Source organism: Benincasa hispida, chromosome 7 (assembly GCF_027475165.1).
Source record: "Benincasa hispida cultivar pf3 chromosome 7, pf3_genome.v1.1, whole genome shotgun sequence".
In the NCBI taxonomy this organism is placed as follows: domain Eukaryota; kingdom Viridiplantae; phylum Streptophyta; class Magnoliopsida; order Cucurbitales; family Cucurbitaceae; genus Benincasa; species Benincasa hispida.
The window spans coordinates 27872043-27898267 of record NC_143484.1 but is presented as its reverse complement, the minus strand read 5'-3'; the positions used below and the strand labels follow the sequence as shown (position 1 = coordinate 27898267).

At 33.1% G+C, this 26225-nt stretch overlaps 2 protein-coding genes across 7 annotated transcripts; one reads left to right on the top strand and one right to left on the bottom strand.

Moving 5' to 3' along the window:
- Positions 1-866: 866 nt before the first annotated feature.
- LOC120081734 (uncharacterized) lies at positions 867-17314 on the bottom strand. Of its 6 annotated transcripts, none has more exons than XM_090315140.1 (6): positions 16944-17314; positions 16492-16561; positions 16245-16314; positions 15998-16067; positions 3905-4493; positions 867-1264 (listed from the first exon to the last, which is right to left on the bottom strand). In XM_090315140.1, exons 5-6 carry the CDS (start codon positions 4313-4315, stop codon positions 1241-1243), a joined length of 435 nt encoding a protein of 144 aa, XP_090171266.1. In that variant the 5' UTR covers positions 4316-4493; positions 15998-16067; positions 16245-16314; positions 16492-16561; positions 16944-17314; the 3' UTR covers positions 867-1240. The 6 variants fall into 6 exon arrangements, 2 of the variants coding, with proteins under 2 accessions (XP_090171266.1, XP_090171265.1); XM_090315139.1 differs by having other exon boundaries at positions 16885-17304; XR_016530425.1 differs by lacking the exons at positions 867-1264; positions 3905-4493 and adding an exon at positions 14916-15258 and having other exon boundaries at positions 16885-17310.
- Positions 17315-19163: 1849 nt separating this feature from the next.
- LOC150035080 (RNA-dependent RNA polymerase 1-like) lies at positions 19164-24786 on the top strand. Its single transcript, XM_090315113.1, has 5 exons — positions 19164-19302; positions 19728-20421; positions 21210-23095; positions 23318-23468; positions 23690-24786. Exons 2-5 carry the CDS (start codon positions 19906-19908, stop codon positions 24530-24532), a joined length of 3396 nt encoding a protein of 1131 aa, XP_090171239.1. The 5' UTR covers positions 19164-19302; positions 19728-19905; the 3' UTR covers positions 24533-24786.
- The last annotated feature ends 1439 nt before the right edge of the window (positions 24787-26225 follow it).

Here is a 26225-nt window from a genome sequence, read left to right as displayed (position 1 = left end):
AAATAGATACGTCAAATCGTGTGTTAGATACGTATCTTGAAAGTATCTGAAAGTATAGATACGTCAAATCGCATGTCAGATACATATCTGGGAAGTATCTGAAAGTATCGGTATCTGATACTTTGCCTAACATGAAGTATCTGTGTTCATAGATTCCTTCCGTTAAACACTTTTCTCCCTTCCATTATCCCAACCCCCACAAGAAAAGGGAAATACTTCTCTCACTTCTCTCTCTTCCATTATTTTCCATTATTTTTTATTGAATTTGGTTTAAACTCAATCCAATATCAAGATTATTGAATTTCATGAAATGCTTTTATTGTTTTATTTTTTTTGGAAGGAAATTCAACCATACGACAACCATTATTTATTTATTTTTTTTTATTATTATTATTTTGTGGTAAAAGCCTCTCATGAAATTCAATAAAAAGAAATAACCAAATTGACTTTTTACCATAGGGTTGGTTTTCTTGTTTGGCCACTTGATGTATACGGTCTTCTTTGCATTATAAAATGTAATGTTTCACATACCATCATGGCTTGGATTTATCGTCATAATTACTTGTTTGATTTTTTTTAGCATTACTCAATTAATATGAGAAGAATAGCTAATATCCCGTTGTCCTAATTCTTAATATATGTTTGATGGTTATTACTTTGTTGATGTGTATCTTCTTATGCTAGTATTCTCGATTTCATTGTGGGTTGAGTTGGTAAGCTACAAAAATGCATAACTTTTAGTTTAATAACACATATTTTTGTTTGGCCTTTTCAGTGTATCCTCATCCAACAATTACATTTGACATTCTTGTAGCAATAATTTGAAGAAGAATGTTTGAAAAAGATTGGGTTCATTTGAACAGGTAAGAGAATGTCAAATTAATATGTTATTAATCATAGATTAATATAGTTAGTTATATTAATTGGGAACTTGGATTTTTTTAATAGAGCGATCAATGAATATCTGAAGGGGAACATGGAACTTCGTCAAACAAGTAGAGAACATGTTGGGTCGGGTAAAGCGACCAATGAATAACTCAACCGGGTAGCGAGGACAAGGAGGCCGAGGAAGAGGATCCTCATTCAACAAAGGGCATAAGAAGAAATATTATAGATGATACAGATAATGTCGTCAAACCTGGTATAGAGAGAGGTTAGGGAAACATCCCATTTTTCTGACCCATTTCACCAAACAATAGGGATTCTTCACCTGTTACTACTCCAATTCCATCCCTACATGTCAATGAAATTGTTCATCCTCAACCTAAAAGATCACAAATTAACCCATTAGATTCCCCTGCTGCTCGTACTAGATCAACAGTTCGTAAATTACCCACTGAAGAGGTTCAAAATCAGTTGGAGGAAAATATTGTTGAAGTTCATACAAAGGAACAAGGCACCAAAAAGACGAAAGGTCGGACCAAAATGCAAAAAATAGCAATGGAACCATAAATGAAATTAAATGTATGATACAATGAATATGGGCAACTTATTGGACAAACATTGGTTGGGTTGTCCTCATTTTTGGGTCCACTTGTCAGATAAGTGGTGTCGATGACGGTTGGAACTTGGAAGAAACTTTCAACGAGACAAAAAGAAGTATTGTGGCATTCTATCCAAGTATGTAATAAATAATTATATATTTATATAATGAGTATAATTAAACTTTCTTACATATCACTACGTGAATGTTTTTATTCTTTAGGCACGATATAATGTTGATGAAGAATGACAGAAGAAATATTTATTTCAAAAGATGGGTGAGTTGTGGAGAGCAAGCAAATCTCGCCTAGTGAGTAAAATTGGACAAACTTCAAATGACAATGAGCTGAATAAACTAAAGCCAAATAACATTTCTTCAATACATGATTGGAATGACTTTATCAAAGATAAAACAAGTGCAAAATTTAAGGTATGTGATATAATTATTGAGTAAGTTTATTTATTTGATTCAAGGTATGAAAACAGGTTTAGTCTTTATACCTTTGTTGAATACTTTGTTTGAGTATGATTTCAGGCAAAACGCAAGAAATTTAAGGAGATGAAGAAAAAGCAACATCCACACACGTGTAGTCGTAGAGGCTATGCTCGACTAGCCGAAGATTTGGTATAAATTTACACAATACTAATAGCATTATTATAATTAGCACTTGAGATAATATATAACTAAATATTTTTTTCCATGTAGAAAAATTCTTCTTCTTCAAATCCAATTACCCAAGTAGATGTTTGGACAAAAGCACATGTGAAGAAAGATGGAAAACCCATTAACTCGCAAGTGGCTGAAACTCTGGTCAGATTATTTTTTTTGAGTAATCTCTTGTTGGCTTGTTCGCATTTTGAGTAGTGATTTAGTTCAAGTAGTAGTTTTTTTAATGTTGTGAATCCGTGTTGTTCATAAGGCATCCTTCCTCTTTCTTAATTTTTTTTTTTTTTTTTTTTTATGTTCAATGCTTTATTGAGTTGGTTTTCTATAAGTGGTCTCTTGCTGGCTTGTGGCGTTTGAGTTGTGATTTAGTTAAAGTAGGAATTTTTTAATGGTGTGAATTCACGTTGGTATAAGGCATCCCCCCTCTCTCTTAAATGATCTTTTTTTATGTTCAATGCTTTATTGAGTTGATTTTGTTTGAGTGATCTCTTGTTGGCTTGTTGCCATTTTGAGTGGTGATTTAGTTCAAGTAGGAGTTTTTTAATGTTGTGAATTCGTGTTGGTCATAAGGTATCCCCCCTCTTAAACGATCTTTTTTTTTATGTTCAATGCTTTAATGAGTTGGTTTTGTTTAAGTGATCTCTTGTTGGCATTTGAGTAGTGATTTAGTTGAAGTAGGAGTATTTTAATGTTATGAATTCGTGTTGGTCATAAGGCATCCTCCCCCCGAGAAACAAACAACATTGTGCAAAGATTTATCTCTTAAAACAAATTTATGCACTCTACTTTTCTTGGAGAAATTATTCCTTGGAGCATTGTGAAACTTTGCCCTTTGAGAAATATTTCTTCTTGGAGAAGTAGTATGAGCATATTTCAATTTAAAACACTTAGGTCTAATATGGTCTTCAACACCACAATAATGACATATAGGCACAAAGTTAGATTTAACATGCTTAGACACAACCTCTCCCAGTAAGATGTGGTCCGGGGACGACCAAGCGGAAGTTGGTGAGCATGTAACGACCTGAGTTCAAGAGGGGTATATGAATGAACTGGTATCACATCCGAACGAGAGAGATCTTGAGAACATGAAAGTATGGTTAAGAAAGGTTTCAAAGAATTGAAAGTTACTACCTATACCAACAAGGTGCACCTTTCTTTTCAGTGGCTCAATCATAAAAAGTATTCAAGGCAAGGGAAGAAGGGAGGATGACATAGCTAGGTCGCAGGGGAATGCCAGGGCATATTAAGCTTAGGCATATTATGAGATACTTTAACAAAGATAGTTTTAGAACATTCATCAATATAGCCTAAACCACTTTTATCACCAAAAGGCTTGCCTACTTCAATTATCTTGTCTAATCTTTGAGCACATATTGTCAACTTTTTAATAGATTCTTTAGTCTTATCAAGTTCTTGCAAATCACAAAATTCCTTTTTTTTTAGTAATTTAATCAAATTATCTTTTTCACAACTATCATGCTCAAGAAATTTAACTTTGTCAAGCAAGACATTTTTCTCATCACAATCAAAAGCATGCTTGTAACAAGAGATATTCATTTCATCAATATGCATAGTATCATGCTCATTCTCTTTTAAGCAAGCAATTTCTTCAAGTAAAGACTTATTTTTACTAGATAAAACATTGTATTTCTTTTTAAGCACAACATACTTAGAACTAAGTTTTTCTAAATCATTTTGCATATTTTCAAAAGCTTCAAACAATTCATTATAAGAAAGAGGTTCTAGAGTTACCTCATCATTTTGTTCATCCTCTTTGTCACTATGAGCCATGAAGCAAAAATTGGCCACTTCTTCATTATCACTCCCACTTTCACTTTCATCGCTATCATCCCAAGTAGCTTTCATTGCTTTCTTCTTAAATTTATTGGATGATTTGAGAAGAGGACAATCGGTTCTAATATGACCCGGCTTCTTGCATTCATAGCATATTACCTCATCCTTTTTGCTCTTTTCACCTTTTGACTCTTTTTGGTTGGAGAGATGCTTCTTGAATTGCTTATTTCTCTTGATGAAGTTCTTATACTTACGTGAAAGATAGGCAACATCATCTTCATCAAGGTCATCTTCATCTTGGGAGTCAACTTCTAAAGAGATGGTCTTTAAAGCTATACTCTTTTCTTTATTTTTCTCCTCATCCTCCATGTTTTTTGTTTGATCTTTATCTCATGCGTCAACAACGAGCCTATGAGTTCATCAATGGAGAGAGATTTGAGATCCTTTGCCTCTTGAATGGTGGTGACTTTAGGCTCCCATTGTTTAGGTAAAGACCACAATAGCTTCTTTATCTTCTCAAGATTTGAGTACTTTTTCCCAAGTCCTTCTAAAGCATCGACAATGTTAGTAAATCTAATAAACATATCGGAAATAGCTTCATTTTCATCAATTTTAAACATTTCATATTGATGAACTAACATGTCAATCTTTGTTTCTTTTACTTGACTAGTTCCTTCATGAGTAATTTCTTATTTATCTCATATCTTTTTAGCGGTTTTTCAAATAGACACTCTATTATACTCAACTTCATTCAAAGCACAAAATAAGCAATTAATAGCTTTGGCATTTAAAGAGCATGGTCTCTTTTCATTTATTGACCATTCTTTCTTAGGTTTTATAGTGCTAACACCATCAACATCTTTTGTTGAAATTTTAAAACCTTACTCAACAATATCCTATAAATCATAATCAATAGAAAACAAGAAAAATCTCATTCTATTTTTCCAATAATTATAATTAGTACCATTAAAGAAAGAAGACTTTGTAATAGATTGATTATCAGTAAAAGGGATAAAACCTAGAATTGTCATAGCTAAAAAACATTTATGTTTATCAATAAATAAATATTTCAAGAAGAGCAGCCCGTTCTGATACCAATTGTTGGATCAATATGGCAACCCTAGAGAGAGGTGAATATGGTTTAATTAAACTTTTTTTCTAAATTAACCAAATTAAACTAATTAATACACTTTTTATAAATAATAAGAAAAAGTCAATTTATGCAATAAATAAGATGACAAAAAGTGTGATAATTTAATTCTATCAAATTTTAGCAAATAAATAAGAAAAAACTAAAACATACAATAAATCGCTTAAATTAATTGCAAAAATAAAAATGAAAGAGTTAGAGAAGAAGACACCGTAATTTTTATAGAGGTTTGGTAAAACTTGACTTACTCCACTCCTCCAAGCGCCTCTTGGGAATTTGAATAAAATCTTTTCAACTCTTTCCACGGATTAGAGCCCAACCGTTACACCACCGCTCCTTTTACGGGTTCAAGAGTAAATCTGATCCTTTCCATGGTTTAGGATCAAACCGTTACAAATGTTGAAATTTTTGAAGAACACAATACAACTCTCACTAGAGTAGATTTACAAGTTACACTCAACAAATTTTTCCTCACAATACAATAACACTCTCTCAAGAATAAGATGAAAAGAAAAAATTGGGAGCTTAAAGAGAGCAACAATGGAGACTTTTGAGTTTTGGAGGATTATGAAATGTAAAATATGTTCATCCAAAATTTGGAGAGGAAGATGGTTTATATAGAGATGGAAAAGGAAAAAAAAATTTTAGAAACCACAATTAATTTGGACTATTGGATTTTGGAAAAGAAAAATCAATGGTGGAGATTTTAAACTAAACTAGTCGTTAGATACAAACAAAATATAATATTAAATTTCTTTTTCTTTTGAATTCATTTTCTTTCCAAAAAAAAAAAAAAAAATTCATGTGTAAAAACTAGCTTTTAGACATAAACATAAAATAATATTAAATTAATTTTCCTTTTAATTCATTTTCTATTTAAATTCATTCTTTTCAAAGTCAATCTAAAAAAAAAAAAACATACCATGTGTAAAAAACTAGCCGTTAGACACAAACATAAAATAATATTAAATTTATTTTCCTTTTAAATTTCATTTTTTAAATCAATCTAAAAATCAAAAGTCCATCATATGTTAATCTCTTAATGATCCATTATTCAATCAATATGCTGCCACATGACTACATGCAAATGGTCTGGTCATGCCACATCATCCACCACGGTATTTTGTCTATAGACTTGTTTCGGTCATATCGTTTTCGTTTTAGCTCCGATTTGAGTGATTGAAGAGGTGTTGGAATTGTTGTTCTGAGCTCTACGTTATGAACATATTAAAACACTAAAATTTTCAGTAATTAAAAATTGAGTTTGTTATCATTAAAACATTAATTAATTAATAATTAAAATTAATTAATTTGAGATTAAGGGCAAAAAGCCAACAATACTGAAAATGAATTAAAAGAAAAATAAATTTAATATTATTTTATGTTTGTGTCTAACGGCTAATTTTTGACACATGGTATGTTTTTTTATTTTTTAAAAAGAAAATGAATTTCAAAAGAAAAGAAATTTAATATTATATTTTGTTTGTATTTAACGACTAGTTTAGTTTAAAATCTCCACTATTGATTTTTCTTTTCCAAAATCCAATGGTCTAAATTAATTGTGGTTTCTAATTTTTTTTCCCTTTTTCATCTCTATATAAACCATCTTCCTCTCCAAATTTTGTATGAACAAATTTTACATTTTCATAATCTTCCAAAACTCAAAAATTTCCATTGTTGCTCTCTCTAAGCTCCCAATTTTTTCTTAAACTTGTAAATCCACTCTAGTAAGAATTGTATTGTGTTTTTCAAAAATTCCAACATTTGTAACGGTTTGATCCTAAACCGTGGAAAGGATCGGGTTTGCTCTTGAACCCGTAAAAGGAGCGATGGTGTAACGGTTGGACTCTAATCCGTGGAAAGAGTCGGAAAGATTTTATTCAAATTCCTAAGAGACGCTTGGAGAGTGGAGTAGATCGAGTTTGACCAAACCACTATAAAAATTATGGTGTCTTCTTCTCAAACTCTTTCATTTTTATTTTTGTAATTAATTTAAGCAATTTATTGTATGTTTTAGTTTGTTCTTATTTATTTGCTAAAATTTGATAGAATTAAATTATCACACTTTTTGTTATCTTATTTGTTGTATAAATTGAATTTTTCTTATTATTTATAAAAAGTGTATTAATTAGTTTAATTGGGTTAATATAGAAAAAAAGTTTAATTAAACCCTATTCACCCCATCTAGGGTTGCCATATCAATCCAACAATTGGTATCAGAGCGGATTGCTCTTCTTGAAATATTTATTTCTTGATAAACTTAATTGTTTTTGAGGTATGACAACTTTAGGTTTTATCCCTTTTACCGATAGTCAATATATTACAAAGCCTCCTTTCTTTAATGATACTAATTATAGTTATTGGAAAAATAGAATGAGATTTTTCTTGCTTTCTATTGATTATGATTTATAGAATATTGTTGAGAAAGGTTTTAAAATTCCAACAAAAGATGTTGATGGTGTTAGCACTATAAAACCTAAGAAAGAATGGTCAATAAATGAAAAGAAACAATGCTCTTTAAATGTCAAAGCTATTAATTGCTTATTTTGTGCTTTGAATGAAGTTGAGTATAATAGAGTGTCTATTTGCAAAACCGCTAAAAGATATGAGATAAATTAGAAATTACTCATGAAGGAACTAGTCAAGTAAAAGAAACAAAGATTGACATGTTAGTTCATCAATATGAAATGTTTAAAATTGATGAAAATGAAGCTATTTCCGATATGTTTATTAGATTTACTAACATTGTCAATGCTTTAGAAGGACTTGGGAAAAAGTACTCAAATCTTGAGAAGATAAAGAAGCTATTGTGGTCTTTACCTAAACAATGGGAGCCTAAAGTCACCGCCATTCAAGAGGCAAAGGATCTCAAATCTCTCTCCATTGATGAACTCATGGGCTCGTTGTTGACGCATGAGATAAAGATCAAGAAAAACATGGAGGATGAGAAGAAAAAGAAAGAAAAGAGTATAGCTTTAAAGACCATCTCTTTAGAAGTTGACTCCCAAGATGAAGATGACCTTGATGAAGATGATGTTGCCTATCTTTCACGTAAGTATAAGAACTTCATCAAGAGAAATAAGCAATTCAAGAAGCATCTCTCCAACCAAAAAGAGTCAAAAGGTGAAAAGAGCAAAAAGGATGAGGTAATATGCTATGAATGCAAGAAGCCGGGTCATATTAGAACCGATTGTCCTTTTCTCAAATCATCCAAGAAATCCAAGAAGAAAGCAATGAAAGCTACTTGGGATGATAGCGATGAAAGCGAAAGTGAGAGTGATAATGAAGAAGTGGCCAATTTTTGCTTCATGGCTCATAGTGACAAAGAGGATGAACAAAATGATGAGGTAACTCTAGAACCTCTTTCTTATAATGAATTGTTTGAAGCTTTTGAAAATATGCAAAATGATTTAGAAAAACTTAGTTCTAAGTATGTTGTGCTTAAAAAGAAATACAATGTTTTATCTAGTAAAAATAAGTCTTTACTTGAAGAAATTGCTTGCTTAAAAGAGAATGAGCATGATGCTATGCATATTGATGAAATGAATATCTCTTGTGACAAGCATGCTTTTGATTGTGATGAGAAAAATGCCTTGCTTGACAAAGTTAAATTTCTTGAGCATGATAGTTGTGAAAAAGATAATTTGATTAAATTACTCAAAGAAAAGGAATTTAGTGCTTTGCAAGAACTTGATAAGGCTAAAGAATCTATTAAAAAGTTGACAATAGGTGCTCAAAGATTAGACAAGATAATTGAAGTAGGCAAGCCTTTTGGTGATAAAAGAGGTTTAGGCTATATTGATGAATGTTCTACTCCTTCAAGTTCTAAAACTATCTTTGTTAAAGCATCTCATAATATGCCTAAGCTTAATATGCCTAAGGTTGTGTCTAAGCATGTTAAATCTAACTTTGTGCCTATATGTCATTATTGTGGTGTTAAAGGCCATATTAGACCTAAGTGTTTTAAATTGAAATATGCTCATACTACTTCTCCAAGAAGAAATTTTTCTCAAAGGGCAAAGTTTCACAATACTTCAAAGAATAATTTCTCCAAGAAAAGTAGAGTGCATAAATTTGTTGTAAGAAATAAATATTTGCATAATGTTGTTTGTTTCTCATGTGGCAAGTTTGGACATACAACTTATTCTTGTTACTTGTTTAAATCCAATGCCTTAAATGTTTATGCAAAAATGAAATGGATTCCCAAGTTTGTCAATGCTCCCAAAGAATCAAACTTGAACATTTGTATTTGTAGGATTGTTTGAAAGCCTCCAAGAAAAACAAGTGGTACTTGGATAGTGGTTGTTCGAGGTACATGACGGGAGACCCATCCAAATTTGTCTCTCTCTCCAAAAATTATGGAGGTCTTGTAACTTTTGGTGACAACAAGAAAGGTAAAATAATTGGTAAAGGTAGTATAGGTAATGAATCTTCTATTTTAATTGAAAATGTACTTTTAGTTGATGTTGGATTTGAACCAATGACTCCCGCCGTATGAAAGTGATACTCTAGTGATAGAAAAGTTATATTTGTTGGAAATAGAGATGAAAATGTTTATATTATTGATTTGAACGATTGTCCTATTAGTGATAAATGTTTATCGGTTTTGCATAATGATTATTGGTTATGACATAGAAGACTAGGACATGCTAGCATGCACTTAATTTCAAATATTTCCAAGAATTCCTTAGTTAGAGGTCTTCCCAAATTTAAATTTGAAAAAGACAAAGTTTGTGATGCTTGTCAAATGGGTAAGCAAACTAAGTCCTCTTTCAAATCTAAAAATGTGATCTCTACAACTAGACCCCTTCAACTATTACACATGAAATTATTTGGCCCTTCTAGAATTGCTAGTTTTGGAGGGAACTATTATACCTTTGTGATAGTTGATGATTTTTCAAGATTTACTTGGATTTTGATGCTAAAATATAAGGATGATGCTTTGAAAAGTTTTTCTAGTTTTGCAAAAAGAGTTCAAAATTGAAAAGGTTTTTTTTTTTTTTTTTAATTTCTAAAATTAGGAGTGATCATGGAGGAGAATTTGATAACAATGCTTTTGAAACTTTTTATGAAGAAAATGGTTTTTCTCATAATTTCTCCACTCCAAGAACTCCTCAACAAAACGGTGTAGTTGAAAGGAAAAATCGTACTTTGCAAGAATTTGCTAGATCAATGTTGCATGAGTATGGTTTACCTACATACTTTTGGACGGAAGCCGTTAACACCACTTGTTATGGTTTAAATAGAGTTTTAATTAGATATTCTTTGGATAAAACTCTTTATGAACTTTGGCATAATAAAATTCCAAATATTGGGTATTTAAAAAATTATTGTTGCAAATGTTTTATTTTGAATAACAAAGAAAAACTTGGAAAATTTGATTCTAAGACAGATGTTGGTATTTTCCTTGGCTATTTCTCTACTAGTAAAACTTATAGAGTTTTCAATAAAAGAACTTTAGTAATTGAGAAATCTATGCATGTAGTATTTGATGAATCTTGCAATGTTATTTATAATGAGCCTATTTATAGTGATGTTTTAGAAGGAAATTTTGAAGATTTACTTGTTAATGACAAAGACAAGAAAATTGTTTTAAGTAAGCAAGAGGTGAACTTAATCGAAAAGAACGAAGTTGCTTCTTCATCCATGCCTAAAGAGTGGAGGTATGCTTCTTCCCATCCCAAAGAATTAATTTTTGGCAATCCCGAACAAGGTGTGAAAACTCGTTCCTCTCTTAATATGTTTAATAAACTTGTTTTTGTTTCTCAAATTGAACCAAAAAGTTTTAAAGATGTCGAAAATGATGAATTTTGGATTTTAGCTATGCAAGAAAAATTAAATCAATTTGAAAGGAATAAAGTTTGGGAGCTAGTCCCTAGGCCCTCTCATGCTTCTATAATTGGAACTAAATGGGTCTTTAAAAATAAAATGGATTAAAATGGAAATATCACTAGAAATAAAACTAGACTTGTAGCTCAAAGTTATTATCAAGAGGAAGGAATAAATTATGAAGAAACTTTTGCACCCGTTGCTAGATTAGAAGCTATTAGAATGTTGTTTGCTTTTGTTTCTTATAAGAATTTCATTTTGTATCAAATGGATGTGAAAAGTGCATTTTTAAATGGTTATATCATGAAAGAAGTTTATGTAGGACAACCTTCAGGGTTTGAAAGTTTTGCTTTTCCTAATCATGTCTAAAAGTTGAAAAAAAAAATTATTGCTTAAAACAAACTCCAAGAGCTTGGTATGATAGACTTAGTAATTTCTTGCTTGAGAATGGATTTAAAATGGGTAAAATTGATACTACTCGTTTTATTAAGACTAAAGAAAATGATATGCTTTTAGTACAAATATATGTGGATGATATTATTTTTTGTTCTACTAATCCATCTTTGTGTGAAGAATTTTCTAAGTGTATACATAGTGAATTTAAGATGAGTAAGATGGGAGAACTTAGCTTCTTCCTTGGACCCAAAATCAAACAACTCAAGGATGGTATTTTCATAAGTCAAGAAAAATACACAAGAGATTTGCTCAAAAGGTTCAAATTCAATAAAGATAAAATCGCAAAAACTCCTATGAGCACTTCCACTAAGCTTGACAAGGATGAAAAAGGTAAGCGTGTGGATATAAAAACTTATAGAGATATGATTGGATATTTACTTTATTTAACCGCTAGTAGACTCGATATTATGTTTACTGTATGTCTTTGTGCTAGATTTCAATCTTGTCTTAAGGAATCACATTTACATGTCGTTAAAAGAATTTTTAAATATTTGCTTGGTACTATTGATTTAGGCTTATGGTATCCTAGAAATGTTGAATTTAATTTGGTAGGATATTCCGATGTGGATTTTACGAGTAGTTTACTTAACCGTAAGAGTACTAGTGGGACTTGTCAATTTCTTGGTAGTTCCTTAGTTTCTTGGTTTAGTAAAAAGCAAAATTCGATTGTCTTATCCACTACCGAAGCAGAATATATTGTAGTTACTAGTTGTTGTGCTCAAATTCTTTGGATGAAACAAACTCTTTGTGATTTTGGATTAAAGTTTGATAATATGCCTATATTTTGTGATAATACTAGTGCTATTAATTTGACTAAAAATCCTATACATCATTCTAGGACTAAGCATATTGACATTAGACATCATTTTATTAGAGATCATGTGCAAAATGATAATATTACTCTTGAATTGTAGGCTCTAATAATCAATTAGCGGATATTTTTATCAAACCTTTGAATGAAGAAAACTTTTGCAAAAATAGGCTTGAGCTCGGTATTATTCGTTGTGATGCCTCTTGATTTTATAATTTTACTTGTTAAATCTTTTAGAAGGCATTTTGATAGGGGGAGATATGGAAAACATGTGTTAATATTCTTAGGGAGAGTTGTGTTAAATTTATGTTCATGTTTTTAAGGAAAACATTTATGTAGTTCTAAATTTTTCTTAATTATTCATTTTGATGATTCCAAAGGGGGGAGAAGTTTAAGAAAAATATGTTATAAATTTGTTATGATTTTGATTGTATTAATTAGGGGGAGAATTTATTTTTTTAAATAAATTTCAAGAATGATCTTTATGGTGATATATTGAATTTTATTATGTGATACATATGATTTACATGTATTTTAAGTTATTTTTCTTCAATGATTTGTCATCATCAAAAGGGGGAGATTGTTGGCTTTTTGGCCATTAATCTCAAATTAATTAATTTTAATTAATTAATTAATCAATGTTTTGATGATAACAAACTCAATTTTTAATTACTGAAAATTTTAGTGTTTTAATATGTCCATAGCGTAGAGCTCGGAACAACGATTCTAACACCTCTTGAATCACTCAAATCAGAGCTAAAACAAAGACGATATGACCGAAACAAGTCTATAGAAAAAATATCATGGTAGATGACGTGGCATAACCAGACCATTTGCATATAGACATGTGGCAGCATAATGATTGAATGGTGGATATTAAGAGATTAACATACGATGGACTTTTGATTTTTTGATTGATTTAAAAAATAAAATTTAAAAGAAATTTAAAAAGAAAATAAATTTAATATTATTTTATGTTTGTGCTTAACGACTAGTTTTTTACGCATGATATGTTTTTTTTTTATTTTTTTGGAAAGAAAATGAATTTGAAAAGAAAAAGAAATTTAATATTATATTTTGTTTGTATCTAACGACTAGTTTAGTTTAAAATCTCCACCATTGATTTTTTTTTTCCCAAAATCAAATGGTCCAAATTAATTGTGGTTTCTAAAAAAAAAAAATTTCCATTTCCATATTTATATAAACCATCTTCCTCTCCAAATTTTGGATGAATAAATTTTACATTTCATAATACTCCAAAACTCAAAAGTCTCCATTGTTGCTCTCTCTAAGCTCCTAATTTTTTTTTTTCATCTTATTCTTGAGAGAGTGTTATTGTATTGTGAGAATAAATTTGTTGAGTGCTTAAACTTATAAATCCACTCTAGTGAGAATTGTATTGTGTTCTTCAAAAATTCCAACATTTGTAACGGTTTGATCCTAAACCGTGGAAAGGATCGAGTTTGCTCTTGAACCCGTAAAAGGAGCAGTGGTGTAACGATTGGGCTCTAATCCGTGGAAAGAGTCGGAAAGATTTTATTCAAATTCCCAAGAGGCGCTTGAAGGAGTGAAGTAGGTCGAGTTTGACTGAACCACTATAAAAATTACGGTGTCTTCTTCTCTAACTCTTTCCTTTTATTTTTGCAATTAATTTAAACAATTTATTATATGTTTTAATTTGTTCTTATTTATTTGCTAAAATCATACTTTTTGTCATCTTATTTTTTGCATAAATTAAAATTTTCTTATTATTTATCAAAAGTGTATTAATTAGTTTAATTGGGTTAATTTAGAAAAAAAGTTTAAATATCGATCCAACAATTGGTATTAGAGGGGGTGAATAGGGTTTAATTTAGCATAAACTAATTGCTTATTCACCCTTGGTATTCTCGGAGTGAGAATTCAAAGCGTGGTATTTGGTGAATTTGGTAGAGGTCGAAGGAACGGGCTGATCGTGTAGACGATAAACAAGTAGGAGAGAATGCTATCGTATAGCAAGGATACTTATCGTTTAGATAAAGCTACATGATCGTGTAGGTTTTACTAAGCGATCGTCAAGTAATAGGTAAACGATCGTTTAGAAAACGCGGCACGCTAGGCGATCATTTAGGAAAGCTAAGCGATCGTTTAGAGAAAGGCGTGTGATCGTTTAGACGCGGGTGTGCAATCATTTAGACGATGAAGCTCTATCGTATAGGCTCTCAGCTAAGGGATTAAGACGTTTTCACACCGATTGCGATTTTTTCGAACTCTTTGCCAAATGAAACAAATTTTCATTTTATTCTTCGTTTACAATACCGAATATTGCACGATTGAGGAGAATATTTCGGCCAATTATCTCATAATTAACCAATTTAATTAATAAATAAATATAATCATATTATATTCTTACTCTATAGTTTGATATCATATATCTACAATAGTAATTTCTCCTCCACTTGATATAAATCATATTTATATCTAATTCCCTCCAATATAACATATCTCATACATTTAGTCAATTTTATCATATATAATTAACTAGCTTAATTATATCATATATAATCGAATTCCCTCTTGTCAATTTGAACATTTCAAACTAACCCAAAAACTGATTCTCGACTTTATCCAAGCTACCTAGGGAACCTTATGGACTTGTGGCTTGAAGCTCCAACAGTACGTGAATAGATGACTAAACTTTTTAGCCACGAGATCTACTATCTGTTAATTACCAGACATTCTACTAAAGACCAATAGCTGAACTCTTATTACCACAGATATATTTATGTGACAATCGGATATAACCAATCATGAGTACGATGACCCTTCACAAATGCTCGTAAGTATAACTGGGCCAATTTACCGTTTTGCCCTTATAGTTACATCTCACTCCTTAAGTACCATTGATTCCTCAAATGAACAACACAACATAGTCCAACTATGTGTGAACATCTCTAGGGCCAAGAGAAGGTGTGTGGCACCACATCATTCAAGCTCTGGAATCAGCTCTTAAGGGAGTTATCTATCTACTTGTCCCTGCCTCGAGAAAGTAGCGAATCCCCAAAATGGTAGGTTTAAATCGACGACCTGGCCACTCGCACCCATACAAATCAAAGGACCGCCCTCAATGGTAAGAGTTCCCATGTAACGACCCAACCCCCTAGAACTTAAGTTAGGCCGTTACTAAATACATGCAAACATGGAACTTAAAACGACACCTTTTTATGGTAAAATAAATGCTAAATAAATAAGGTAAGTTCAAAAGCCCTTTATTAAATTCAATTATTAAAAACAACAATAGGGTATCCATAAATCATAAATATTAATAAATAAGTCTGAAAACAATTCTTAATAGTAAGTTTCAAACATCAAAATTGAAAGTTAAGCAAAATATGAAAAGAAATCTAAATCTCATGAGCGGAATTCCACTTGTCAATCCCAAAGGAAACATAATATCTGATGAATCCCAAAAGAAACACAATATCTGGTGAATCCCGAAGGAAAGAAAAAAACACAATATCTAGTGAATCCCGGAGAAAACACAATCTAAAGGAAACACAATACTTAGTGGGCATCTAACTAATCAGTAAAGACACTATCACAGTCTCAACATTACAATTATCACAATATGGTTTTATAACATACATATACACCTCAACATTATCATCCAAGTATCTACGTGCACAATAAATCTTTTATATTCTCATACAAGAACATATATCAGTCATACTATACTATCCATTTATCATGCTATCGTTCTGTTATGATATTCATCTATTATGCTAGCATATATCCTGTGAACAGTTCCAGGAATAAAATTACTTACCTCAAAATAAATCCAAATTAGTTCAAGCAAGCTTATCCCCTCCTTGCCAAGCAGAGCCTTGAAGCGACACCTATAATAAATCCAATATTTAAATTAATCCCTTGAGTCCTTTCCAATTAACCAATTTACTCAAGGTCTCCAATTTTAACTTTACTAAATTGTTCTGTTATGATATTTATCATGCTATCGTTCTGAATATTATGCTAGCATATATCCCGTGGGCAGTTCCAGGAGTAAGATTACTTACCTCAAAATAAATCCAAATTAGTTCAAGCAAGCTTATCCCCTCCTTGCCAAGCAGAGCCTTGAAGCGACACCTATAATAAATCCAATATTTAAATTAATCCCTTGAGTCCTTTCCAATTAACCAATTTACTCAAGGTCTCCAATTTTAACTTTACTAAATTGTTCTGTTATGATATTTATCATGCTATCGTTCTGAATATTATGCTAGCATATATCCCGTGGGCAGTTCCAGGAGTAAGATTACTTACCTCAAAATAAATCCAAATTAGTTCAAGCAAGCTTATCCCCTCCTTGCCAAGCAGAGCCTTGAAGCGACACCTATAATAAATCCAATATTTAAATTAATCCCTTGAGTCCTTTCCAATTAACCAATTTACTCAAGGTCCCCAATTTTAACTTTACTGAAATTGTGGGTCCAAGATTAATTTTCAAAACAGAAATTGGTTTAAACTTCAAACTTGATGGGCCACCTCAAAATCCTCCCAAATCTTGAATCTAAAATCCCAACATTATGGGTTAATTAACTCAGGGCTCAATAATATTGGGTATTGAAAATCATGAGCTAAAATTTAATGGACATTCAAGATAATTCAAGAAACCCACAAAATAACCATTAATTTACCCAATACTAGAACACCCACCAAATCTGCCCAAAACCCATAAATTTGATGACTGCAAAAGCGAAATTTGAAGAACGCACGACTATGAAAGGAAGAACGGTGGCAGACAAAGGCGGACAAAACGGCTGCAGCGCGCGTCCAAATCTGAAGTTGAAGGCGTCTTCACGAACCAAGCGGCGTCAACCCACAAACGAAGCGGTCGAACGAACTGGCGACGGCTTGAGCGGACGCGTGCGATTGGTCGGCTGGAGAAGTGAGACGGCTGAGGACGCAGCTGGACGACGACACTTCGACGAAGACGACTTCGGATCCAAGCGAATGAGCGGCGAGTCAGGCGGCGGCTAGGTCTTAAGCAAAGAAGATGAAAGAAAATTTTAGGAGGGGGGTGGCACAAGCGAAAGAGAGGGAGAGAGAGATTGTAAAGTTTCTTTTTTTATTATTAATAATTTTTTTTCTTTACTCCAAAACACACATATATATATTTCATTCCCTTTCCTTTCCCTCCTCAAATTCCAAATCTTTTTGGAATTAAAAATTCAAATCTTTTTGGGAAAGTAATTTAAGGCAATTATCTCAATTAATCCATTCAATTTCGATTCTAAATATCTTCCCCAAATTTTAATTTCAACTTGATTTCAAATATTTTTTCCAATTTTTAATTTCAATTCCTCACAACTAAAACAAAATTGAGATAACTTGACATAAATCCCAAATTTTCAAAATTTCCTTCTGAATAAATAATAAAATTGAATTATCCTTTTATAGTAATTCAATTTAACTTCCAAAATACAAATATTCTCAAATCTTACAAAATACTGAATTTAAAAATTACCCACAAACTTGGGACGTTACACCCCTCCTAGTGAAGTCTTTATCCTGAACGATGTTATATAACAAGACGTTAACACTTTGTGGTCAGGTCTTATACAAACTCTTTGTATAGGACCCCTCCGCTCACATGTCCCAATAAACAAATCACAACACCATTTCACCAAGCGGGTCACATCCATAGTGTTACTAGGATAAGGTTTCCCTCACATATCCATATACTAAGACCATTTTGGTTATGTCACCACATATATGCTTAAGTTACATACAAATAAACAAATAACCAGAGATTTTATGTTTATTGGTTTGTGGTAAAACAAATAAAACATACAACTGAGCAAAATCAAGATGTGAAGTAAATATCATATATTATACAACATAAGCGTCCGTACAAATTGTTTACAAACTACAGGACATGAGACTTTAAGGCATCAACCCCAACAATTATTTGTGAAAAAAAGTGATACTACCAACACTCCTCATAAGTGTTTACTGCTAGATTGGATCGAGTCGGGAGAAATCATTGCTGAAGGTAGATGGTCTTTCAATGATCCATCAATCCTTGTCCATCACATACCTCTTGGCTCGAATGCCGTTCTTTGTGGGTTGATACAGTAAAAATACCAAATTCCTTCTTATGGAGGCCTACATCTGACATTATTGTTATTGACGATGCTGTGGGCACTACTATTGCATGGCCAATGGATAAAGTCAAACTATGTAAGAAAAATTGGCTACTACTTTGTGAATTAAGTGCTTATTTAGTTCATTAGTTAATTTATTGTTATAGATAGATCATGATGATTTATGAAAGTTATTTTTTTTTTTTTTTTATTAGGTGATTGATTCAACAACAAACATCGGAGCTACATATTTTGTGTGAGAGAATTTTGGTATCGCTATAATCTAAACACCTCTTTTGATTGTATCAACATTTTGGGATTATATATGTAGTCATTTTATTTGGATGAAGAATTTACAAATTGTTCTATTAGGTAAGAACTTCGTTGGAACATACTTTTATAGCATTTTTTATAACGTTGAAAAAATGCTATGGAAAGTCATAACTTTCAATAACATGGGCTATGATAGTGTTTTGAAAATGCTATGGAAAGTCTACGATAGCGTTTTTTAACGCTATTGTAAGTGATATTTCTTATAGTAATACAATATATATATATATTTCTCAAAAGTTTCTTTTAGAAAAAAATAGATTTGAAAGTTTAAGAAAATTTAGTTTTCAAGAAGAAATCTCGAAGAAAAATAATGCTAGTGAACGACTTTTAAAACACAAATTTTCAAACTTTTTTTTCAAAAACAAAACAATCAAAAGTTGCCACATTTATTAATTTCAATGGGATTAGATTGATTCGAAATTACCTGGGAAACACAAAAGATGGAATTCATATAGTTGCTTTTCCTTTAACGCCTAATATAAAAGAAACAATAACGGTACCATAGAAGTAAAACTTAGCCACCAAGTTTTCTCTGTCATTTGCCCATGGAACAAGCGTCGCTTTGTCTTCGAATCCATAGTTCATCCCTCTTCTCTTGCAGTTGACTCTTCACACTCTCTCTGATATTATTCCTCTGATTTTTCACTGTTTTAAGGTCTTTTGCTCTTCTGAGTCATGTGGAACCTTCAAAATTCGCAAGTTTTCATTTGGGTTTATCGATTTATGCCTCTTGGAGGAGGTTTTTCATGTTTTTTTGAACCTGGGGTTGTATGTATTTCTGGAAACTTTTCTGTTTTCTTTTCTGCTCTTTTGATCTTTTTTAGTTGAGGTTTGATCTCTGTGAGTACTGAAGTTGGAAACTCCAACATTTTTTTTTTCTTTTTCTGGTGGTGTGCGTCTCTCCCTCCATTTTCATAACAAACTTTTCTTTGTTTTTCTTCGTTGGGTTTCTGTTGATTGAGTGTTTGTTGGCTAATATGGGGTTACTCCCCTTGTCTTCACTTCATTTAACTTTAGTATCTGCATCTGAATTGTCGCTGATTCTAATGCTAGACTGTTCGTGTTTGTTTCTTTTTGTAGGGCAAAATATACCTTTGGAAGTTTCTATAGTCATATTTTGTTCTTTCCCATTGTTTGGGAATGCTCCCTGCACACTAGAGCCATAATTCAAGTATAAGAGCATAGAAGTGAGGTTTTTTCTAATTTGTAGCTTCACTTGGTAAAGCAGGAAAAGACTGACAAAGTTCTTTGGAATCTTATGGGGAAAACAGTTCATATTAGTGGTTTTCCTTCAAATGTAACAGCAGATGCCGTTAAGAGTTTTCTGGAGGGTCGTACAGGTGTAGGAACTGTCTATGCTATTAAGGTTAGAGCACCTAAGAGAGGGGGAGCAAGAGTATTTGCTATTGTTCAATTCACTAGTGCTACACAAGCTGAGTTGATCATATCCTTAGCTAATCAAGGCCTATGTTACGGATCCTCTTATCTTAAGGCTCGAGCAGCCGAGGTTGATATTGTACCAAAGCCTAGGACATACATGTATACCTTGGAAGACTTGCCATTGTGCTTTGGGTGTCAGGTCTCAAGTGAAAAGTTTCGTGTTTTGTGGGAAGGAGATATTGATTTGGTGACTTTTGGAATTGGAATGCGAAAAATGAACTTCCATCTGAAACATAATTCTGTAAAGTACAGGCTTGAGCTTTCATACGAGAACATTTGGCAGATACAACTCCACCATCCACGACATCGGTCTATGAAGTATCTTATCATCCAGGTTCTGTGATCAAATGTCTATCTAAAGTTGTCTCATTTTATTTTGAAAAGAATTATTATCCTCTCTAATAAAGTTGAAAAAATTTTCTATCCTTGTTAAAGCATTGTTTCAACTATTGCATTAGCATTGGTAATTTGAAATTAGAGTGTTATAGCCTTGTTGAAAAATGTTGCTTTCCTCTCTTAAAGTTGCCTGAATAAGAGTACTTTCTCTTTGAAAGTCGTAATGGTAGTTATGAACACCATAAGAAAGAGTGTTGAAAAAACTAGCGACGATTTCTTTAGCCACATCTTGCTTAATGTTGATACTAACAACACTGTTTTTTTATGATTGACATTGAACTTTAGGTCCTTTTTTTAATTTTTTTTTTTTAATTTTGACTGTTAGTGTTGTGGATTCTGTTCTGACTGATACTAAAAAGACAACAGTAACACCTAGTAATGATTTTTGGTTTGCATATATCTTTTTCATGATTATTGCCATCTTTTTAGATGTTAATGTTTAACTTTAAACATTTAGATGCTCCAACTTGTATGCTAAAATAACATTGTTGATTTATGTCCTTGGATTTTGAGTTCTCTTGTCTACTCATGAAATAATGTGGTTAGTTTGGATGGATAACGCCTGCTTGTGGATTTTGGTACATATGAAAACTAGATTATTTGTTCATAATGAAAGTTTTTGGTTCATTGCATGATATTGAGCCCTGCTATTGATTAAATAGTAGATCTGTTACTCACATGTCAAGCTTAATAGTCTGATTATAAATGTTATGTTTCTTTTATCAGTTATATGGAGCTCCTCGGATATATAAAAACGTTGCACCTTGTAGTGTACAAATCTTTGATGACCCGCTTTTTAACTTTTTTATGGAAGTACCTGATGATCAATGGATTAGAACTGCTGATTTTACTCCATCATGCTCTATTGGACAATCTTCTTCTTTATGTTTGAAGCTACCTAATCGCTGTCAACTTCCAAATTTTAGACAAAATTTTGCTTATTATGAAGAATTTGAAAATGAGTTCCAGTTGGTGGATGGAGATGCTAGTTTTTCTTTCTGTAGAGATCTTGCTCCTATTGTTGATTCTCGTCCTCATGTTCTGCCATATGAGATTATGTTTAAAATAAATGCATTGGTTCAACATGGTTGCATTCCATGGCCATTGATTGATACTAGTTTCTACCGGTTGGTTGATCCACGTAGAATAAGAATTGAATTTGTAGAACATGCCTTGGAAAAACTGTTCCATTTAAAGGAATGCAGCTATGAGCCATCAAGCTTTATTACTGAGCAGTACAGAAAGTATTCAAGACATCCTCCAAATTCTCCTGCTATATCCTTGGATGCCGGATTGGTATATGTCCGTCGAGTTCAAATAACACCTTGTAAGGTGTACTTTTGTGGTCCTGAAGTTAATGTCTCGAATCGAGTGTTGCGCCATTTTCCTCAAGATACTGATAATTTTCTTCGTGTGTCTTTTGTTGATGAGGAGTGGGATAAAATGCGTTCCACAGATTTATTGCCACGGATGTCTCCTACAAGCGAGGATAGTAAAACTGATATCTACAAAAGAATTCTCTCTGTTCTTAGAAATGGCATAGTCATTGGTGATAAAACCTTTCAGTTTCTTGCATTCTCATCAAGCCAATTAAGAGATAATTCTTTGTGGATGTTTGCTTCTAGACCGGGCCTTGATGCAGCTGATATTAGAGCATGGATGGGCGATTTTCGACATATCAAGAATCCAGCAAAGTATGCTGCTAGATTGGGCCAGTCATTCGGCTCATCGACGGAGACACTTTCGGTTGCTAGAGATGAAAGGGAAATTATTCCTGACATAGAGCTTCAACATGAAGAAGTCAAGTATGTCTTTTCTGATGGAATTGGAAAAATATCAAATGATTTCGCCAAAAAGGTCGCTGCAAAATGTGGTTTCCAAGGATCCACCCCATCTGCTTTTCAGATTCGTTATGGTGGATACAAGGGTGTTGTTGCTGTTGATCCGCACTCGTCTATAAAATTATCTCTGAGGAAGAGTATGTGCAAATTTGAATCAGACAACACAAAACTTGACGTCTTAGGATATAGCAAATACCAGCCATGCTTCCTTAATCGTCAGCTGATTACTCTTTTGTCTACTTTAGGAGTTAGAGATGAAATTTTTGAGAACAAACAACGTGAAGCTGTAGAGCAATTGGATGCCATATTAACAGATCCATTGAAGGCTCGGGAAGCCTTAGAGTTGATGGCTCCTGGAGAGAATACTAATATTCTCAAGGAAATGCTCAAATGTGGCTATAAACCAGATGTTGAGCCGTATCTATCAATGATGTTACAGACTTTCCGGGCATCAAAGTTGCTAGAATTACGTACCAAATCAAGAATCTTTATCCCGAATGGGAGAGCGATGATGGGATGTCTTGATGAGACTAGGACCTTGGAATATGGGCAGGTATTTGTGCAAATCTCCAGTGCTAGACGTCGAAATTTATCTGATTCCTTTGCATTTAATATGAGTGGCCCGGAACACCGTTTAGTTATTGAAGGAAATGTTACAGTTGCAAAAAATCCTTGCCTGCACCCTGGTGATGTTCGTGTATTAAAGGCTGTAAATATACCTTGGTTGTACCATTTGGTTGACTGTGTAGTTTTTCCTCAAAAAGGATCGAGGTTAGTACATTTACCAATGCTAGTTTTTTCTTGATTGGAAAATAAGTTGTGTTTTCAATTTTAAATGCAAGAAAGCCCCTTCAATATTCATTTTCAGAATATTGACATGTCAACATATATTTTCTAGAATATGTGTTGTGACAAATTGCTTGCATAATTTTGTTTTGAAGATTTTCCTCTAAAATAAATGTAACCAACCAGATGCTGAACTTGTTAATTTAGGCCTCATCCGAATGAATGCTCGGGTAGTGATTTAGATGGTGATATTTACTTTGTCTGTTGGGATACCGAATTGATCCCGCCTCGACAAATTCCGCCAATGGATTATACTCCTGCACCCCCTATTCAGTTAGATCGCGATGTCACAACTGAGGTATCTGCACACAAGCAATGACAAGTTTTGATCTTGATAACTCAAATCATGTTTTCTTTTTGAAACATATCACTTTTCCAGCGTTTTATCTCCGCCAATGAACTCCAATGTTTGTTTTATAAAAGACATTCACTTTGAACATTGCTTCTCATTAGAAGAGAAACCATTCATGCCTGTGTGTGTTTTTAGTCCTAATTTGAAACTATTGTTCTTTACAACAGGATATCCAAGAATATTTCGTTAACTACATGGTTAATGACAGTCTTGGAATCATTGCCAATGCACATACTGCCTTTGCAGATAAAGAGCCCTTTAAAGCAAGAGGTAGTCCTTGTGTGGAGCTTGCAAAGCTATTCTCCATTGCTGTGGACTTCCCAAAAACTGGAGTACCAGCTATTATACCTCCTCATTTATATGTCAAAGAGTTTCCTGACTTTATGGAGAAGCCTGACAAGCCCTCCTACGAATCAAAGAATGTGATTGGAAAGCTTTTCCGGGCTGTGAAAGACATTGCACCAACTTTGAGCTATATTAGGTCATTTACTCGAGATGTAGCAATGCAGTGTTACGACTCAGATATGGAAGTCGAAGGCTTTGAAGATTATGTTGGAGATGCATTCTATCATAAAAGCAATTATGATTACAAGTTGGGGAATTTGCTCGATTATTACGGGATCAAGTCGGAGGCCGAGATACTTAGTGGGAGTATTATGAGAATGTCCAAGTCTTTCACCAGGAGAAGAGATGCAGAAGCAATCAACTTGGCTGTAAGGTCTCTAAGAAAGGAGGCTAGGACATGGTTCAATGCAAGAGAAGGCGGATCGAATTCAGATTCAGATGATTTATTTGCCAAAGCTTCAGCTTGGTACCATGTCACATATCATCACTCATATTGGGGCTGTTATAATGAGGAAATGAAACGTGACCATTATTTGAGCTTCCCGTGGTGTGTCTACGACAAACTGATGCAAATCAAGGAGAAAAATTTGAGGAAAAGAGAGCGAGCTTTGAGACTGGCAACTCTCGACAGATTCGGACATGCGTTAAATCTTGGTGGGCATTGAAGAACATGATCGATACGGTTGGTTTCCTGTCATACCTCCTGTAGTTTTGTGAATATTCTTAGCTTTGAAGTATTGAACTAAGAGAGGAAACTTGATCATTTTTCGGGCTCTTGTTTATCGCAAGTGAAATGTAAATATTGTCTTCAACTGCTTGAGAGCTTTTGTAGGGAATGTTGTTTTTCTTTACCATGAAATATCCACAATAGCATGTACAAAGTTCATGAAATCTCAAATCTTAGTCACTTACTCTTCAACACTAGCTCATCCCCCTGCCAGCTTTTATTGTGTGTTAGATTCATATTGATTTCTGCAAATATCTCGTGGAGAATCTCGACCTTAGTTCCTGTAAAATTTAATGAAAACTTTGGTCAGAATGAAGAATTAAACAGAGACGAGGATGAGGAAGCGGGTTTGATTGGCCATGATAGGAGCATTAAGGTGATATCATATTAGGTTGTCTCGAACATTTTGTAATATTTGAGTTTTATCATATGGCATTGAGTCAATTTGATGCGACTTATGACTCCACAAATCTCTGCCTCTTTAATTGATTGTGGGTTCAAAACAACCCAAAACTTAGATATGATGCATAACTAAGACTTATATTTGATCTAGATCTACATCATTTGTGTCTATTTAATCTTTGAAATTTGAAAATGTGTTTAATACGTCTTAATTTCAATGTTGTATCTAATAGGTTTCAAAAGCATCGTTTGATAATTATTTTGGTCTTGTTTGATAATCATTTGGGTGATAACCATTTAATTTTTAGTTTAATTTTTGAAAATGAAAGCCTATAAACACCTCTCCGACCTCTAAATTTGGTATTTAGTTATATACTTTTCACTAAAATTCTAAAAAAACCAAGCCAAGTTTTGAAAACTCAAAAAAATAGTTTTTAAAAAACTTGTTTTGTTTTTTAAATTTGACAAAGAATTCAATTTTTGTACTAAAAAAAGATGGAAACCATTGTAAGAAATGGAGAGGAAATAGGCTTAATTTTCAAACACTACAACAATTTTGGGCTTCAATGTCGGTTAAAAATAGTAGTCTCGGATGTATAATGTCGGTTAAAAGAAACGGACACGTCGGTTTTATGAAGATGGCCTACAATGTCGGTTTAAAACCGACATTAAAGGCCTCCCATTATATATATTTTTTTAATTTTATTAAAAATTCATTTCCATCTTCTCTTAGCTCGATCTTCACCACCTAAAAAATTTACCAAAACAAACCCTCGACCAGCGGGTGTTCTCTTCACTTTACCCAAACATAACTCTTTCCTCTCTTAGCTAGTCGGTTATCTTCAGTTCGGGTTGTCGTCACCGGTGCTCTCAGCTTGGTCGTGCACATCAGTTCGTGGGTTGTCATCACCAGTATTTGTGGGTTTTTGGTTGGTTTTCGTGGGTTCAGTTCGAGTTGTCGTCACCGATTTTCCTTAGATCTCCGTTGTCGTGGGCTTCTTGCAGTGGTGGGTCATCGTTGTGGGTGTTCTCCGGTCGTTTTTGGTTGGTTTCCGTCGGCGTGTGGACTTTCTCGGGGTTTCTTTGCCGGCGCGTGGGTTTTGTCCGGTTGGTTGTCTGGTTGTTCGCGTGGTTGTCCAGTCATTCGAGTGTTGTCCGGTTGCTTTCGTGGGTTGTCCTATGGGTTTCGTGGGGTTTCGATCGGTGGGCTTTTGGTTGGTTTTGTGTGG